At 40.6% G+C, this 18,322-nt stretch overlaps 1 protein-coding gene across 5 annotated transcripts in view; it reads right to left on the bottom strand.

Moving 5' to 3' along the window:
- The window catches only part of IL1RAPL2 (interleukin 1 receptor accessory protein like 2), a 548,503-nt gene that overhangs the window by 238,875 nt on the left and 291,306 nt on the right, over window positions 1-18,322 (bottom strand). For all 5 annotated transcript variants that reach the window (XM_039489758.1, XM_039489757.1, XM_039489761.1 and 2 more), the window contains exon 4: window positions 5,028-5,214. In XM_039489758.1, coding sequence (XP_039345692.1) covers window positions 5,028-5,214 — 187 coding nt within the window. The remainder of the gene's footprint in view (window positions 1-5,027; window positions 5,215-18,322) is intronic.

Below are 18,322 nucleotides of genomic sequence, written 5' to 3'. Positions count from 1 at the left end.
CCAAGCTGAAGTATTGTATCATTCTAGCCAGCTCAATTTGATAATACTTAATGGTGTTGATCATTTAATACACCTTGGAATAATCAGTGCTAATGTGTGGACATAGTCTGATAAGTGCCTCTCTAAAGAGGTCCATCAGGATGATATGTTTGTTCATCTCTCACTGACTTTAATATCCAATTTGCTCAGTCTGCAAACAAAATGATGGGTTGTTTTTGTCCTGTGACTTCCAGTGTTGCCAACTCAACCTGAACACCCAGTTCAGTAGCCAGGGAGCACACACAGCAACTCAGGAAGGTGCAAAAAAAGTGGCTTTAAGCCACGTTTGTCTACTCTAATTCTGGGCCTGAATCGGTCCGCCACAGTAAGTTAGAGCAGCCTAAGGGCTACTCTATCTTGTCATCTACTACTGCATCCAAGGAGCCAGTATGCCACCTGGGGATTGCAAGGAGACAGTAAAGTCTGGGCCCCTTCCTGGGTCATGAGCCTTACACCAACTGGAGGGAGATGGGATTGAGTAGAAGCCATTATACCAGCTCCATGACAATGGACAAACTCCCTGAACTTTGATGGCCATCTATGCCAACTTTAGGGCCCTTTGTGTCAGTGCTGTGGCAAAAAGCAGTTACAGCACAGCCCCAGATCTGAGCTAAAATCTGAATCAAGTTGTGTTACGGTTTGGCTCTGACATGGCCAGTCATAATAGAATACACTTAAAGAACAGAGTGACATTGGTGGTGTTTCTTTTCCCCTTGAGAAATTATGAACATTCCATGTTTTGTGTGTCCCAATTTCCAAATAAAATGTAATCAATATACAAGTAAAAAGGTGGGTTATCTAACTTTTAGCCCTGCAAACTCATACTAGATTCTGAAACCCTCTGCTTTTCAGGCATCATTAGTAGCAAAGACAGAGGATCAAATGCTACCCTTACCAGGACAGATTCTGTGCAGCCCTATTGTCCTATCCAAATTTTGCTCCTAGTGACACTTGGACAACGCCATTACATTCTTGGCTGACACTACTGCTACTCAGTGGTCTCCAGTGGGGTTGCACAAGTGTGAATTAAAGTGAAATTCAGCCCTGCTCTTGGAATTTAGTTAATAGTTGATAATGCAGGAAAGGGAACTAAGTCCAGCTCCCTATCTGCATGCAGAGAATGGGTCTGATGAGCAAGAAAGTGCCATTTTTACATAGATACCTCTCTGAGTTACAGTAGATTTTTAGCCCCATTTAAAGGTGCCCCAAATTTGAACAGACCCTCTGCCCTGGGGTGACTGAACATGAGCCTGGTCCAAAGAACATGATCCAGGTCTATCCATCTCTGATTAAAAAGGACTAAAATTCCCAGAATGCACCAGTAACTGTGTTTCAGCAGGTAACTGCGTTGCATCTATTCTGTAACGTAGCAGTAAAAGTCCCATGTCTCTTAATAGCTTCCATGGTAAGATTTTTATTTTTTCTTTTTGAAAAAATACCAGCGCAAACAAGACAAACAAAATGAATCACTTTTCTATGGCAGGATGTTGCTTCACATATTATGTACTTCTAATAAAGAGGGTCACATCATTACTACTGTAGTGATTAATGAGGTAGAGGAAACAATGCTTGTATCTATCACGGTTGTTCTATTCAGAATTGCACCAAGCAGAGAGGTTTGTAACACTCACTTATTAATTATTCAATACTGTTTATCTCCTTGTTTACTTCAAAACATTTTCTATTTAAAAATGATTTACAACTTCCCCAAATTTTAGCTAATTTACATGACTTCTTCCATCTGCTACCCAGCATTTCTAACTCTGAATGGAAAGTTCTGGCTTTTACCTTGCCCGGATTCATTTTATATGTATTGACTCACTGTTCACGACTGACACAAGAGCAGAAAGGTGGAAAGTAGGAATTACAAAAACCCTACAAAAAGTAGTCTTCATATTCTGGAGGAAATTAAACTAGATCCCCTATCAGAGAGATGTTAACTCCCTTTAATAAATCAGTCCCCAAGTGTACGATTATTTCTTATTTAACCAGGTCACGTTCTTTTTCTGGTTTTTCACTAGTGTTTGTCTTGAGGGGGTAGTTTTAACTCTTCTCTTTATTTGCACATTTCACTCATGAGCCTTTGGCACTCACAGTCACTTCAATAACTACGCTATTCGTTATTGTGCTTCTCTCTTCTTCCTTGAAATTTTTAAGTGGCAGCACCTCAACTACTCTGGTTTTGCAGACTCGTATAACTACTACCTGTCATTCACCTGTCATTCTAATTGTTTTCATAGCTAGTCCTTCAACACAGTTATAGCAAGGAGGTGGTGGGAAGGGAAGGAGGGGTTAGGGCTCTTCTTTCTAGATAGATCTTTTTTTCTCCTCCAGTTTATTTTTCCCATGAGAGTAATTCTGTTCTTAAGTCTTGTTCATTCAATCATTGACACCTGCATTTATCTAAAAAAATCCTTTATTCATGTTGTCAAAACAGTTATTTAGGCCTGATGGTGCTTTGGAAAGAAAGAGTCACATTGACATTAATAGCATAATTCTTTAAAACAGGCATTTCATTAGTATAATTTCTGCTATAAATGAAACATACACGTTTAATAATAATAGGTTTGTCAGTATTTTTCCTACTGGGTGTAGAAAGTATCAGAGGGGTAGCCATGTTAGTCTGTATCCACAAAAACAACGAGGAGTCTGGTGGCACCTTAAAGACTAACAGATTTATTTGTTATAAATCTGTTAGTCCACCAGACTCTTCGTTGTTTTTGAGTGTAGAAATATAGCCATGCTTAATTCTCTTAATGCTCAAATTGCGTTAGGCCTTGTGCAGCTTGTTACTATTAATGCACCCAATTCTGTAATCCCTCCAGAGGCAGAACTCCTGAAGTCAACGAGAAGTCTGCCCATGGCAGGCTTGTAGCATTGGATCTGCTGTCTCACAGTAGACCAGGGGCCACAAGCCCAAATTCCCTGACCTTCAAGGGACAAGAGTCACTGAAAGGTTCCATCATGATCACAGGTTTTTCTGGTGGGAGCTGTGTCTAGCTCTCCTTAAGCAAGGGGAAGGGGAAGAATCCTGGGGGACCATCTTGCTTTATTTGACTATCATCTTCATATTTTGGAAAATGTCCACTGTCCAGATGTATCCTGGGTATGGCCAAAGTATTCAGCACAGCGGCCCTTGCCCTATCTGGATCTAAAGCAGGTGAGAAGGTGATTGATAGTATGTGTGTGTCTATATATCCACACTGAGCCCAGTCACTGATGTTAGCTGGCTTGATCCTTTCAATCTCTCTTTAAGTCTGAAATCACACACCCTCTTCAGAAACTTCGGGTCAGGCCCTCAAGTGATGTAAGTCACTATAATTATATTGACTTCAGTGGAGTTGCAGAGTATGTAGATATTATGGGCTGAATACTATAAGCTCTTTGGAGCAGGTGCTCTCTTTTTGTTATGTGCACATACAACAATTAGCATAACGGGCACCTGGTCCATGACTGGAATTCCGCAGTACAAATAATAAATAGGAATAAAAATAATCTGAAATCAAAGGGATGTACCAGAGACACAAGTCTTCTCTAGAATCTGGCCCTCAACCTTTCTTTAGAGTGAGAAAAAAGAATGTCTATTACAGCTAGTACCATAATTCTCTTTGGAGTATTTTTCAAAAACCTTCGCCACAAATGGGTTAAAACCTGCCCTGCGTACATCATGCATAATACGACATTAACATTGAAATCCCAAGTGACTGAACCCTTCTGACTTTTTTTTAGGTCTGTTACAGATGATGTATGTGGGGCCTAAAAAGTGAAGATCCTGCCATCTAATCTGCAATTGTTAGCGCACTTATTAAACGACACTTATCATTAAGTACGACTAAGGAGGAGGATGGAGTAGGTTATTCCAGTAATGTCTCTTTTTTCTTAGCAAAGCAGACTAAGTCCATTTTGATTGTCTTGCAGCTGCAATGTTATCTTCAAAATACATCATCAGTTCTGGTCAATTTAATCATTGTGACAACCCAGTCAGCTGTCAGACCGAAAGCTGGTGCTATACAATCTATGTGTTGGACACAGAAGACATGTACATGTGTGAAAAGAAAAGAAATGAAAGTTATGTTCCCATTTCTGGCCAGTACAATTCCTCACTGATTGTGGTTTGCACTTTTCTTGCATTCATTTTCCTCGAGTGTTTTAAGAATAACTGTGCTTCATGACTGCTGAGGATTCTGTCTGTCAGATAATTTCTGCAATGTGGACTTACACAATGATAATGCATTCTTCAGCCTTTTGGTATTCAGCAGGTACATGGGTAGGACATGAGACACTTATGCCCATACACTTTCTTTTCTGTACAATTTCATACTTTACTAAATATGCATATTTCATGTATAAACAGCTCTAAACATATCTGCCCATATAACCGGGGGGAAAGCTTTCATGGCTTTTATATGAGTTACAGTGCATGGTTTGTCACTGTGAATTGAAATATTCAAGATTCTTGTAAATAAAAATAGAATGACAACTTTTTTTTTAAATTGTTATTTTCTGACACACCAGGGCACCTGTGTGTCTGGCAAGTCAAAACTCAGTGCTTTTCAACGTGTATTATGTATACACATCATGCACAGACACACTACATGGTGGTGCTGATGCCATGTAAATGTGTTGCCTCTAATTGGGTTGACTGCAATATTCAGAAATGGCAGAGTTCCTCCGGTGTAGAAACTGGAGTGAGGGAGGCTGTGGAACATCTGAGCTGGTATTTCAGTTATCAGAGCAGGTTTTTTTAAGTTCCTAAAGTAGGGAAGACTCTTCACAGATATGGAGCTGCTGTCAGTCAGTGACCAGGCTGGATAATTTTGCACCAATATAGATAATTCCTGTGCATTAGAACTATTAGGTTTTGGCTGGTCCTTCAGAGCAGCCACTCATTACTTGACACGCAAAAAGTTCATAATTGGATGCAAGACTGAAAACAAAGAAAGTAATTGTATACATTCAACAAAATGCTAATTAGATGGACATGTTACCTTGTACCATACTACTTCCGGCTCTTGATTTGATGTTTTATAATCCTCAATATCAGGGCAGGAGATTATCTTTCTTTTTGTGACTTCTGATTTTTCCAAATATCGGATCTGGCTGTTGTAGCAAAGCCCAGATTCATTCTCAGCCACTGTCAAGGACATTGACACCTTCATGCAATAGGTGGAGTTTCTGCAAGAACAGAGAAGAGTTTTACACCGATAGCTTAGTTTTTACCACATCAGTTTCACGAGTCTCGGCTTTGCCACCAAGAGCTCACCGACATGATTCAGGAACACACTCAACTAAGTCACTGCAACGTTGTGCAATTCAGGTGTTAAGAAAATATTATAGAGATGCAAATTAAATATGAAGCATCACACAAAACTTACATTCGCCCATGCGATTTGTTTTATTGAGCTCAGTGGCATAATCGTAATGATCCTCGTTACCAGATAAGAGAAGAATGTTCAACTCCCAGAACTGGTTTCACCTCCGCAGCAGGAGTTACTATGCTATCAACTAGAGGAAGATCTGACAGGCACTGAAGACCACCAAAAGAAGTTCCATCCCACTGGAGCTCCTTCGATAGTAAGGGTGCAGGGCCTCAAGGTTTGGAGCAAAGGGATTTATATGTACTACCTGCAAGCACCTCTCCAATGAGGGCCAGCACAGCCTCAAAAGTGGGTGGAGGAGGCATAACCAGGCAACTGAGGGACATGCTAATCAGCACATCCCCTTTCAAACAGCTTTCACTGGCACATCTTCTAGAGATCCCAGAGACATCACCTGCCCTCCCCTCAGGGTGACTCCAACCTAGAGTACACTGGCATGCAATTTGCTCTCCTCTGAGTCAGTGGTACTAAATCATGCATAGAATGCAGGAATAATTCCTTCTACTGAAGGAATGATTGGTGAAAGTCTATGGCAAAAGGTCAGACCGGACAGAGGTAGTGGTCCCTTCTGGCATTAAATCTATGATCCTATAAACATAAGAATCTAAGATCACAGTTTTCTCAGTTCCCACAAAAACAGAGCGGGTGAAGTCCAGGAAAGGGTGCATGAGTTAAATCCAAATGTTCTTGTTTTTCTTGTTGTCAGTCCAAAATAAATGTTAACGACCAAGCTACATGCTTCCTGAATGTGAAAATGAGGTTAAAATGGAAATGCTTATAGACTCACAACTCTAACAGAGTTAGCAGCTACCACAATAACAACTCACGCTGATATTTATCATGGAGTTACTGTCAAGCATTTACAGTTTGTGCAAGAGTGTTGCAACTCAGACTGTCAGATTCTGGTTTTCATTAGACGGGATGGAAAACACAGTCCTTTAAGACCAGACTACAAAGTATGACAGACCTTATAATGAGGGCTCTGTTTCCCATCATGCATCACTTTGTCATTAAGTTTTCTGGAATCAAAGAGGTCTGGAAGACTGATACACTGGCTAGCTACAATATCACGGGGAGTCCTGGAGAGTTCCTGCTGATATTACCACTTTGCTTCAGTATTCTCCTGCAGCTACTGTGTTTCAGATTTTTACCTGGTACAAAAGCCACATTCGCCTGGAAAATTATCAGTGACCAAATGGTCAAACCTCTGACACTAACATCAAGATAATGGATCCTCAGACTCCTCAAATTAGACGTCTGATGAGTTTCAACAGAAAAAGACAAATCCCAGTTTATCCCATTGCAAGTCTTTTGTTGCACATCATTATGGTAATAAAATGTCACACAGAATAGCCTGTGTGGAGCCTGCAGCTAGAAATATACTAAAGAAGTGTCACTGCGTTTTCCCTCCTACAGAGACTTTTTACTTTTTGTTGTTGTTTTATTTAATCTAAAGTATAGTTATCAGAGCTGAAAAATAAACATTTTGGGAGGGGTTTTGAAAAGTCCCTATGCAACTTGACAATAAAAATCAATTTTCCCCTAAAACATGTAGGTGTTTTTGAAAAATCTCACCCTTTGTTCCTTGCAGATGGGAAAACAAACTTCAGCTTTAAAGAATTTTTAAGGATATTGTGATGGAGCACTAAAAACCCACACAACAGCAGTGCATGTACTTTACAGCTGATGTATGTATATAATCAGCAGCATTAAGCAATTGGTAATTAACAACTTACCTGGATGATTACCCCTATTCTTGATTACAAGACAGGTCACATACCCAGTAGAAATTATCAAGGCTCGTAAAGATAATGACTTGGGGTTGTTATTCATTATTTGGTATAATTTAATAGTGCTATATTTTCTGCTAACGATTTTTCATTATTGAGATTACATTTTGAACAGGGCCTGAGGCTAGTTCTATTTAAAATGCTTACTCCCTAAAAATGTAACACTCCTTTCACTCCTTACAATTAGAATGGCACAGAGTTGAGGAAACTGACTGACTGGTGAGCAACATCACTTAAAAAACAAAACAAAACAAAAAAACCCTCCCAGAATAAGTCTATTCAAGCTCATGATAAATAAAGCCCTTACTAAGCCAGCAACAATAGGCTTGAGAACTGGATGAACTATCTTCCACTGGTTGCCTTTGACTTGGTCTGTTTTCCTTGAGGACATTGGTAGAGTGGCCAATGTTATCCCTATATTTATCACCTCCCTTTTCCTTCTTTAAAAATAATGACGACTCTCATTAATTTGTATTATAGGAAGGAGGAACTTCTCCCAGTACAATATAATGAAAACAAAGGTGGGCTGGTCGCACTGGGCCCCAAGCAAGGAGGGAACAGGGAAGGAAGGTTATATAAAAAGAGTAAATAGGGGTGGAATGTACTTGCAAAGAACACAGACAAGTAACAAATAATCACTATTTTAGTGTTGCTATAGCAGATGATGAGTGAAATTGACAAAATAATTTGTTTCCCACTGTGGATGGAGAGCTTGCTAGATGAAGGGTTATAGATGTGACCTTGAAAATAGATTAGTTTAGCAGGGACTTTGCAAGTCAGTAGAAACAGCTGTTGATCAAGTACAACTCAAATGATCTTAGACCTTAACGGGATTTCAGAGCACTCATTTAATAGACGAGAGGTAGGCTCAGCATAGAGAACATGTCTGGTAGAAAATAAACTTGAGACCTTGAAAACGCATCTTCTAAAGCATTTTCACTTCTTAAAGGGTCTCAAGCTGCTCCCTCTCCCATTGGGTTGACCTCCACAGGCTTCCTTTTAAGAAGAGGGAGTACTAGTAACAAGGAAGGGGAGAAGAAAGAGGAGGAAAAGACAGACCTCCTTTTTGCAAGGAGAAAGGATTTGAAAGTCTTAACATACTGGCACCAGAGGTTGTGATTCCCCATCTCAAATTACTACTGCGAAATGTGTCTGCTCTCTGGACTGGGGAAGTGAAGAGCTCAACAGTTTTGCTTTGCAGGAGTTTGTGAAACTATTTCCTTCTATCATGGTGTCTACGTCTTTGCAGTCCTCAGCTCAGCCAGGTTTTGCTTTGAATTATATATTCAAACAAACTCAGAATCCAAAAGAAAAACATGGCCAAAATTGCAGCAGTGGCTGATTAGCCACAGGGCCAATGAGGCGCCTTTCCAGGGGCCCCAGTCAATTGGGGGGCCCCTGAAAAACACCCCTATGTCCCGACTCACTCCGCCCGCCTGGGGCTCCTGCTGTTGTTTTTTTTTTATTTCATTATAATTGCAGAGCTATAGCTTGGTCACATATCCAAGGGCAGATGCAATTGTGAATACCACAAGGGGATTAATGGAAGCTGTGCCCAGGAAAGAATACAAGAATCAAGCTTCTAACAGAATGCAACATGCTGCCTACTCGTTTTAAGTGCTGAACTTTATTAAATCTATGGCACATTCATTGGCTCATTGTAACACTAACAACAGCTATGTGCAGGTCAACCTCCTGAGTCCATTCCCTTTAACTGAGTCTCCACAACTTGGGAACTTAGCAGCTTCTGACTTATAAAGAATACCAACCCGCCATCTATCTCCCTCTGAAAGTCAAGAGCACTTGGTCCACTAACACCTATCTGTGGGAAAGTGCTTCCCTTTACCAACTTTCAGACTCTGACAATCTCCTGTTTTCCTCTCTAGTCATTACCGGGAGAACTATCCAGATAATCAATACATTCCAGAGTCCAAATTTGTGTTGCCAGTATTTGAAATACAAGTCCATTGTTATTTAGTGGTTTCATGTGTGTCTGCAGGTGGTGTCTCAAGTTGTTCTACACCAGCTCCATGAGGTTATCATCTTCTGATCTGTTTAGAGAAAAAGGCATCATTTACTTTCGTCATACAATTCTGAACACAAGTATTGTATTTTTCCTCAATTGGAAAAGTGTTTAATGTATGATATGATTAACTCTTCACTAGCTTGTTACCTTATTCTTCCATGAACCCTGCTGGGGCGTGCTTTGGGTCATTTGTATTTTCAAAGTTCTTAGATGTGCAAGCCCTTCTTTCTCCCCAAAGTGTGATGCGCATTGACCCCTTCAAGTTAAAAGGCAATACCTGCAAGAGAAAAAATTTAGTAGACAATTGACATCACTGTAGTTGTCTATTGAACCATAAACAAAGAGTATATATTCCTTCTCTTCCTCAGTGTTTGTTACCTTCGCTTGGCACAACTCCAACCATTTCTGCAGAGGAGTTTGTTGTTTCTTTTACTATTGTAATTCCAATCCCAACTCCTTAGCACTATATCAAAAACTCAGATGCTACTTGGCTCATCGTGTTCATCCTTTAATGTCTGAATGGCCCTCAGGATCTCACTAGTAAAAACAAAAACAGTTTAGAAACATGATCACAGAAAATTAGGTGCAGCATGTTACAATTGCAGCATGTTACAAGTCCATTTTACCGTACCTTGTGCATTTTCTGAGGTTTCGGTTCTGTGGGTCCTCCAATAACGAGCTGTGGCCTTAATCCAGAGTGAAAAACCATGGAAATTCCTATTCCTTCAAGCAGAAGAACTATTTGTGTTGTGCTTATCTCACCATTCCTTAAGCGTCTCCATTCTCCTGCACTGTTCCCTGGTAAGCTTTTCACATTACAACATATGGTTGCTGTCATATGCACTGGATTCTGAAGTCAGAAGGCAGGTTCATCTTGAATAAAAAATAAACACTGTCCCAGTAGCCTATGCTTTAACTTGCAGAAAAGATGCATCATTGGCCAATTGCCAATGAGAAGAAACTTGTCCTGGGCAAAGTCACTGCAGGCCAACATAAAAGAGGAGTATGAATGGTGGTTTGGATACAAGATACCCAGAGACATCTCCACAGACCAACAGTCAGGAATACATGTTCTTAACAATGGCATTGAAGAGAGTAGTCTACTCCTCACCGTGCCCTCATTCATATAATTAAGGAGAGTGGATATTTATTGAACAACTAGCGCTTCTGAATTTTCCCAAACACAGGATGGTAGGGGAATGAGGGCCCAGTATATTGGTCTGGGTTGATCTCTTATACATTAGTTTAATTTACCCTCATCTGTCCAGTGTTTAGATAGATTAGATCCCAAGCTAGATTTCAGCAAATGCTCTCTTCAGAGGACACCGGCACACATTGGCACATTGGCGGGTAGACAATGTAATCATTGACATGGGCACTCTTAAGAAGAGCAAAAAACACAACAGGATTCACCAGTAGCAGATTGACTGTCCTCGGGTCTCCCCATAGTGGGGAGCAAGAGGAGCCAGTTTTCACCTTTATTGTCTCCAGAGGAACTGACTGGCTCTACTGATCTGTTCACCTCAATAGGAGCTGTTTACCTGTCTTCTCCAGAAAGACGATTACCCCCACTCCAATCATATAAATAAGGACTGCTCAGGGTCAAATAGAGGTAAAAACAGATGGGACTTCAGTTAAACAATATTACATTGATGGTGCTTATTGCCCTCAACCTTTGAGCAACACTAAAATCTCAGGAAGTCCTTTTCTCCTTTGGTAATACGTTACTACTGCAATTGTCCTTTCAGACAGGTAACAACCTCTGAACGCATTAAAACCTCTAAAAACAAGGTAAATTGTATACAAGACAAGATTATACAGAATGCAGCAAACTGGAGGAGTTGACTAGGAACATCAAAACTTCTATGCTTTATCAGACATGGTCCGAGTCCAACATTTTTTCTCTCACAGTAGCCGGCACCAGCTGCTTCAGAGGAAGAAATTCTGCAATAGGCAGCATATGCTCCCAGGGGGAATTTCCTCAAAGCTACCAATAGTTAGAGGTTGACTTATGTCACAAAGATTGAGAGCTCATACGCCTTCCAAAGCATTTATTCATTTATGCTTTAATTTACCATAAGATCTCTGGATATTTTTGTTAAAATACATTCTGTGCTAGAAAAGCCACATTTCAGGAGTAGCATGAAGCTAAGACCCTGAAACAACCACTCCCAGGAGATCCCCCTCCAATAATTTTGGGATTTTTAATACGCTGCTTGTTAGAACTTAGAGCACTTCCAGTCCACCCCACACTGTGGGCAAATTAACGTGTCTGATCCCCTTCATACCTTAGACACAAACAAACTGAAGTTCAGGACAGCAAGTCTCCCTTAAGTGCTCTCTGCATAAGTACTGCTGAGCCTGACCAGTTCTTCTGCCAAAGGGAATAAATCTCCTAGGGGATATAGTCTTTCCTGATGCATAGAATCAGGGCCGGCTCCAGGCACCAGCGAAGAAAGCAGGTGTTTGGGGTGGCCAATGGAAAGGGGCGGCACGTCCAGGTCTTCAGCGGCAATTTGGCAGCGGGTCCCTCAGTCCCTCTCGGAGTGAAGGACCCGCCACCCAATTGCTGCCGAAGGAGGAAGCAGCGCGGTAGAGCTGCCGCCAAAGTGCCACCAATCGCAGCTTTATCTTTCCCTCCCCCGCCACCCCTCCGCTTTGCTGCTTGGGCGGCAAAAAAGCTGGAGCTGGCCCTGCATACAATTGACATCAGTGTATGCAAAGAGAGAAAGAGACACTCCCTCAAATACAGACAATTGAGAAAACTAAAATAATGGATCATTTATTATCTGATAAGGTTAAAAATAAAAGTCTGCATGAAGAAAGCATAATGTGCATTTAATTATGTTAATTTACAAAGAGAACTGCTCATGCTGATGTTCCTCCTGTTAGTGACCTGTGACAAGTGTTCACCAGTAAAAGAGAAATACACTACAGTAGATCAAATTCTCAGACTCATCTGCCAATTTAACAGAGTATTCCCTTTTGGACCCAGCACCCTACATTTTGACCATATTGACTCCCTTCTGCAAACTTCGGGTCTTTTGAGAATTTTGTCATTTCCTTTTATCCCTCAGTCAAATCAAATGTAGTTGACTGTTACATGGGGGCCAAATCTTACTATCTCAAAGGACACCCACACCCACACACCATGAGGCAGGGAAAACAAGGGAAAGGAAGGTCCCTCCCTTTTGGAAGTACTGGTGGTAGGAGTGAGTGGTGTCTGTGTGTCCCACTCTCCCCTCCCCCACAATTTCTGACCCTCTATCAAAAGTAAATGGTAGGGGGAACAAAGCATGGCTACTCCCTAAAATAACTGAAAGATAGTTGGTCATTCATTCAAGAATGGGTCCTGTAACACTGATAAACAAAGCCTGGAAATACATTAGAAGGCTGACTCCATGTAAAAAGAGTATGAATTCCATGTGACTGCTAGGGAAATGTCCTGAATGCGTTGGCTATGGAAGCTGACAAAATTCCTTAACATGACTTGGGGTTGCAGGTCTGTGTGTGATAAAACAGAGAGGTGCAATCAGACAACTGTTTGGATGGCCTTCTCCTGGATGCTTGACCTATTGTTCCAGGACCATAACCATAGGTGCTGGAATTAGGGGTGCTGCTGCAGCCCCTGGCTTGAAGTGGTTTCCACCATATTCAGGGTTTACAGTTTGGTTCAATGGTTCTCAGCACCCCCACTATAAAATTTGTTCCAGCACCTCTGATCATAAGTAATAATAAGCTAGATGAACACTCTAAATGTAAAGGCTTTAGTGAATTTGAAATGGTAACTTAGAAACCTTTTCACAGTAGATTATAGGGAAGGCACTTGCCAGATGGAAGCAGGTATAGAGTGATTAAGTTGAAACTCTAGCAACCTTTCAGAGGGATTTAGGAGATTTAGGAGAAAGTAGATAAGGAAAAGTTATTTACTTATTCCCATAATACAAGAACTAGGGGTCACCAAATGAAACTAATAGGCAGCAGGTTTAAAACAAATAAAAGGAAGTTCTTCTTCACACAGTGCACAGCCAGCCTGTGGAACTCCTTGCCTGAGGAGGTTGTGAAAGCTAGGACTATAACAGCGTTTAAAAGAGAACTGGATAAATTCATGGAGGTTAAGCCCATTAATGGCTATTAGCCAGGATGGGGTAAGGAATGGTGTCCCTAGACTCTGTTTGTCAGAGGGTGGAAATGGATGGCAGGAGAGAGATCACTTGATCATTGCCTGTTAGGTTCACTCCCTCTGGGGCACCTGGCATTGGCCACTGTTGGTAGACAGGATACTGGGCTAGATGGACCTTTGGTCTGACCCAGTACAACTGTTCTTATGTTCTTATTCTCCCCTCCTCTGCCTCCCCTCGACACCCCGCAGCCATGAAAAATTTAGCATAGGGTGTTTAAGTCTCCTCTGCAAGTCAAAGACACTGCTGCCAACAAAATGAATGGCCATGTTAAAAACTTAGCTGATGAGATTTAGGTGCCTCATAAGGAGGTTTCATTAGTTTTGGGAAGACCATATTAACCCCCCAACATAGATGTTTTAAAAGGGACTGCAGAGAAAGTGGCCTCACCATTCACGTATTTGTGGAGTGTTTTAACCCTCGTACCTTTTTTGGACGCAAAGAATTTGTATAACCCCCCTTTTGTCTTTTGGCTGGTTGCAAAGGATTTAACGGCAATTTTTTATTTATTTATGTTTTTTCAGAAAAGATGGGATTTCAGAGCATTCCTGAGATGCACTATTTGTCGGAACCTCTTTGAAGTGTGTTCTTTAGCTCCGCTTGCCTCCCATACATGCAATGCGATATGAGGGGCCATCAGGTGAGAGAAGTCTTGCTGACACCCCCTACAGGAAAACCCTCTAAGGCAGATTTGCATTGACTATGTATATGCTCCAGACTCATTCAAAGACCTGGTGGTTTACAAAAGTGTCCGTCTATTTTTTATTTATAAGTTCTATTATGATAGCTCATTGAGCCCCAACCAAGGTGGTAGGTGTTGTACATGCACTTTGAAAACTCTGTAGAGCTTGCAATCTATATAGACAAGACAAAGGATGGTAGAAAGAAAGCTCATTAACACCACTTTTCTTTTGGGGGTTCTCTGAAGTCCAATACAGAACTGGAGATTGGAAGATTTATTTCTTCCTTTACTCACAAAGACCACAAGCAGGTCTGTCCCCACCTTCCCCTCACCACTCACACACTCACACTACTTCTACCAATAAACATTAACGATAGAAGTGTTCTACTTTGCAGAGGAGGCGTTTTGTTTTTTGTACAGGACTCCTGTATATTCCCATTCAAGCAGACAAAACAAGCACTGTAGCTCAGTTTGGTTTCGGCAGGGGAGGAAGAGGTGGGAGATAGGGGAGAGAAGCCCTGCCACTGATGGAACAGTTGGTAAATGTTGTTGAGACTTCTTCCCTTGGGTTTTCAGCATGAGAGGGGACAATAAGGTCCAGTTATTCCCTCCACTGCCTCTCCCAAAAAAAAAAAGCCAAACCCTTTCAGTATGACTTGGGGAATCAAAACCATATTTATTTTGTCAGAGGGCAAAGCAGCATGCAAGCTGCCAGCTTAACTTTTTCCATACTCATGACTTTGTAAATGGCGCACTGATTTAGTCCAATTTCAGTTTACATGTTCTGGTTTGGTGTTTTAGCTCCTGAGACCTTGCATCGAATGTTTCAGTCCAGAGTCAATTTTTTACAGTTGATTTGTAAGTACCTGAAAAATGAAGCTCTATAATGGAAGTGCTGACAACCTTAACTAAAGTCACATCAGCCAGCAGTAGAAGTTTAATAGTATATCCAGCCCCTGTGTATATATTGTGCTATAAAGTCATGACTTGAATGTCATGAGGTGGATCTGGGCTCGGTCATGACACAAATATGCTGTCAATCAAGGCCCTTTACAGGCTTAATCAGATCCTATTGCTATTTTAGTCCCTGATCTGCAAACACTTATGCATGGGAAAAATGTATTCCCATAAACAGTCTTATTGAAGTCATTCTGGGTAGATCTATACTGCTGCTTAAGTCAATCTAACATATGTCACTCAGAGGTGTGAAAAAGACCCCCCCCCATGACAAAAGTTACAGTGACATAAGCACTGTCCACACCAGTGCTATGTTGGCAGGAGACGTTTTCCCACAGACATAGCTTTGGAGTAACTATGCCAATGGAAGACTGCTCTCCCATCGCCATACAGCGACTTCACCAGACGCGCTGCAGTGGTGCAGCTGCCCCGATGTAATGCTCCCAGTGCAGACCTGCCCTCTGACACCTCACACGCATAAAGCTAAATGCATGTATAAGTGTTTGCAAGGTCAAGACTAACATGCTAGACTCATGCTCATCATTTCGGGGTGGGGGGGGGGGGAAGCCCTTTAGTTAGCATTGCAACTAAATGTTAAAATGTACTATGAGAAAAGGAAAATAAGCTTAATGCAGGAATTAATTATATAATATACCTCACACATATATACACTTATTTATGTGTAGTATTGCCACTGATTCAAAGTGATCTAGATTGCTTGGTGAAGTGAGCACAAGCCAACAAAATGTATTTTAGTATGTCTAAATGTAAATGTAAACATCTGGGAACAAAGAATGGAGGCCAGGCATACAGAAATGGGGACCTTATTCCGGGAAGCAGTGTTTCCAAAAAGGCTTGGGGGTTGTGGCAGATAATTAGCTGAACATGAGCTCCCAGTGGGACGTTTTGGCCAAAAGATCTAATGCCATCCTGGGGTGCATAAACGGGGAAAACTTGGAGTAAAGAACAGGGGTGATGGAACAAATTTGTATAGTGGGGGTGTTGGGAGCCATTGAACCAGACTGTAAATGCTGAACATGAGGAAAACCACTTCAAGCCAGGGGCTGCAGCAGCACCCCCAGTACCCCTAGTTCAAGCACCTATGGCAGAGAGGTAATTTTATCTCTGTATTTGGCACTGATGCGACCACTGCTGAAATCCTGTGCCCAGTTCTGGTGCACACAATTCAAGAAGGATGTTGACAGATGGGGATTCAGAGAAGAGCCACACGAATGATTAAAGGATTAGAAAATATGCCTTACAGTGATAGACTCAAAGAGCTCAGTCCATTGAGCTTAACAAAGAGTAGGTAAAGGGGTGAGCTGATTACAGTCTGTAAGTATCTACATGGGGAACAAATATTTAATAATGGGGTCTTCAGTCTAGCAGAGAAAGATACAACATGATCCAAAGGGTGGAAGTTGAAGCTAGAAAAATTCACATTTTAAACAGTGAGAGTAATTAACCATTGGAATAATTTACCAAGGGTCATGATGGAGTCTCCATCTCCAATTTTTAAATCAAGAACGGGTGTTTTTCTAGAAGATCTGCTCTAGGAATGATTGCATTACTCTTGTCTCCTGCTAAAGATTTTCCACACAGTCTCACAGCATTACCTAAACACTTGCCTTTTTAATACAACTCCAAAGATGTTCACGTTCACTGAGTCACATTTAACTTAACTCCATAACGTTTGTTGGGGATATTGTCAGTCTCTCACACACTAGCCTGGGATCATTTGTAAACACTGAAACAGACAATATTAACATTACAGGTATCACCCCCGTATAATAAACTCTTATCCAATCACTGAAATATTTATTTTTACCCATTATCCTCACAGTCATGTCAGCCTCTCTCTCATACACTCACTCCCACCTTCCCCAATGTCCTCACCCCACCCCGCCAAATTGCTTTGTTGGCCTCGATCCTGCCAGGAGCTCTAAGGAGGCATTTTCCCAAACCCACTCAGAGCCCCCACAATAGAGCACTGAGCTTCTTGCAAGATTAGACTTTGATGTTGTACATTGCTGTACATTGTACTTCTCTTTACACTGTATTGATCCTAGTGTACGATTCTGGAGTCAGACAGTTTATAAAAGGCAATACTTGAAACAGATTATAGATCTTTTTACAAAATCATCTTCTGCAGTTACTTCTATCAACTGTGATCTTTATATTCTTGCAAACTAGGTGATCCTGATTAATTATTGTAAAATGCAAACATCTGCTTAAAAAACAAACCAAACCAAACCTCATCACATTTTAATTTAATCTCAATTAGTTTAAAAAAATCTTTTACACAGTTCGTGGTGTGAATAGCCCATCACAATAACATTATTATATTTCAGAGTATTACATCTAACCTTATTTTAATGAAATGAAAATAAATTACTATTGCTCTTTGCTTGGCTATTTTAAGCTACTTCTAATTTTATAAACAACAAGAGCAAGGCTTCATTACCAAATTTTTGGAAGAAACAATAAATTTATTCAAGCAAGAAATGTGGTCTTTTATGTATAATTACAAGACATAAAGCTGTGAAACACGGTACTCCCACATAAATCTGAAAATAGGGGGAAAAAATCTCTAATTATATAAGAAAGTTTTGGCCTAAGCAGCAAAATTGTAGAACTGACATAGAAGACATTGCTGCTGTGTAATACATTCCAAAAAGCCTGACAGATTGTCTTTATGTCTGGAAGTAAAGAGAACACATTCTTTATTTAAAAAATTGCCCATTTCTTACCAAAACTATTTGTCACCTAAATGAACAAAGTGTTCTGAAATCTCCCATATAAAAGTGTGTCCTAGAACTTGAGCTCGTAGGATTTTTGCTAATGTTTGTGTCAAATTGTCTTGACTATCTTACATGAAAAATGTACATCTCTGCTGAAATATGTAATTCGGTGTCTTTACATAACCATTCCATAATGCAACTGTCATAAAAAATAATGGTTCTGTCATTTGTATTATACTAATTACAAGAGGTAGCATTACAAAATCAGGATTTGCTAAGAGTTACTCACACAATGGTATCAGATCACAGTTCCCTTCTCCACATCCAATAGTAAATAACTCTGAAATCTGTTGGCAAATGTTGACTTTCTAATAGTAACCACTATCTTTACATTTAATAGTTTCTGGAAAATATTTATAACACAGACACTGAAGTGTCACCACACGTTTGAGAGTTACCATTTAACTGCTAAAGATTCAGATTCAACACAGTTTTGACTTCAAGTCAATATAATCAGTTGCTTTGTCT

The sequence above is a fragment of the Mauremys reevesii genome, linkage group 9 (genome assembly GCF_016161935.1).
Source record: "Mauremys reevesii isolate NIE-2019 linkage group 9, ASM1616193v1, whole genome shotgun sequence".
Classification (NCBI taxonomy): Eukaryota; Metazoa; Chordata; order Testudines; family Geoemydidae; genus Mauremys; species Mauremys reevesii.
The sequence above is the reverse complement of the archived record's forward strand: the minus strand, read 5'-3'. Positions and strand labels throughout refer to the sequence as shown.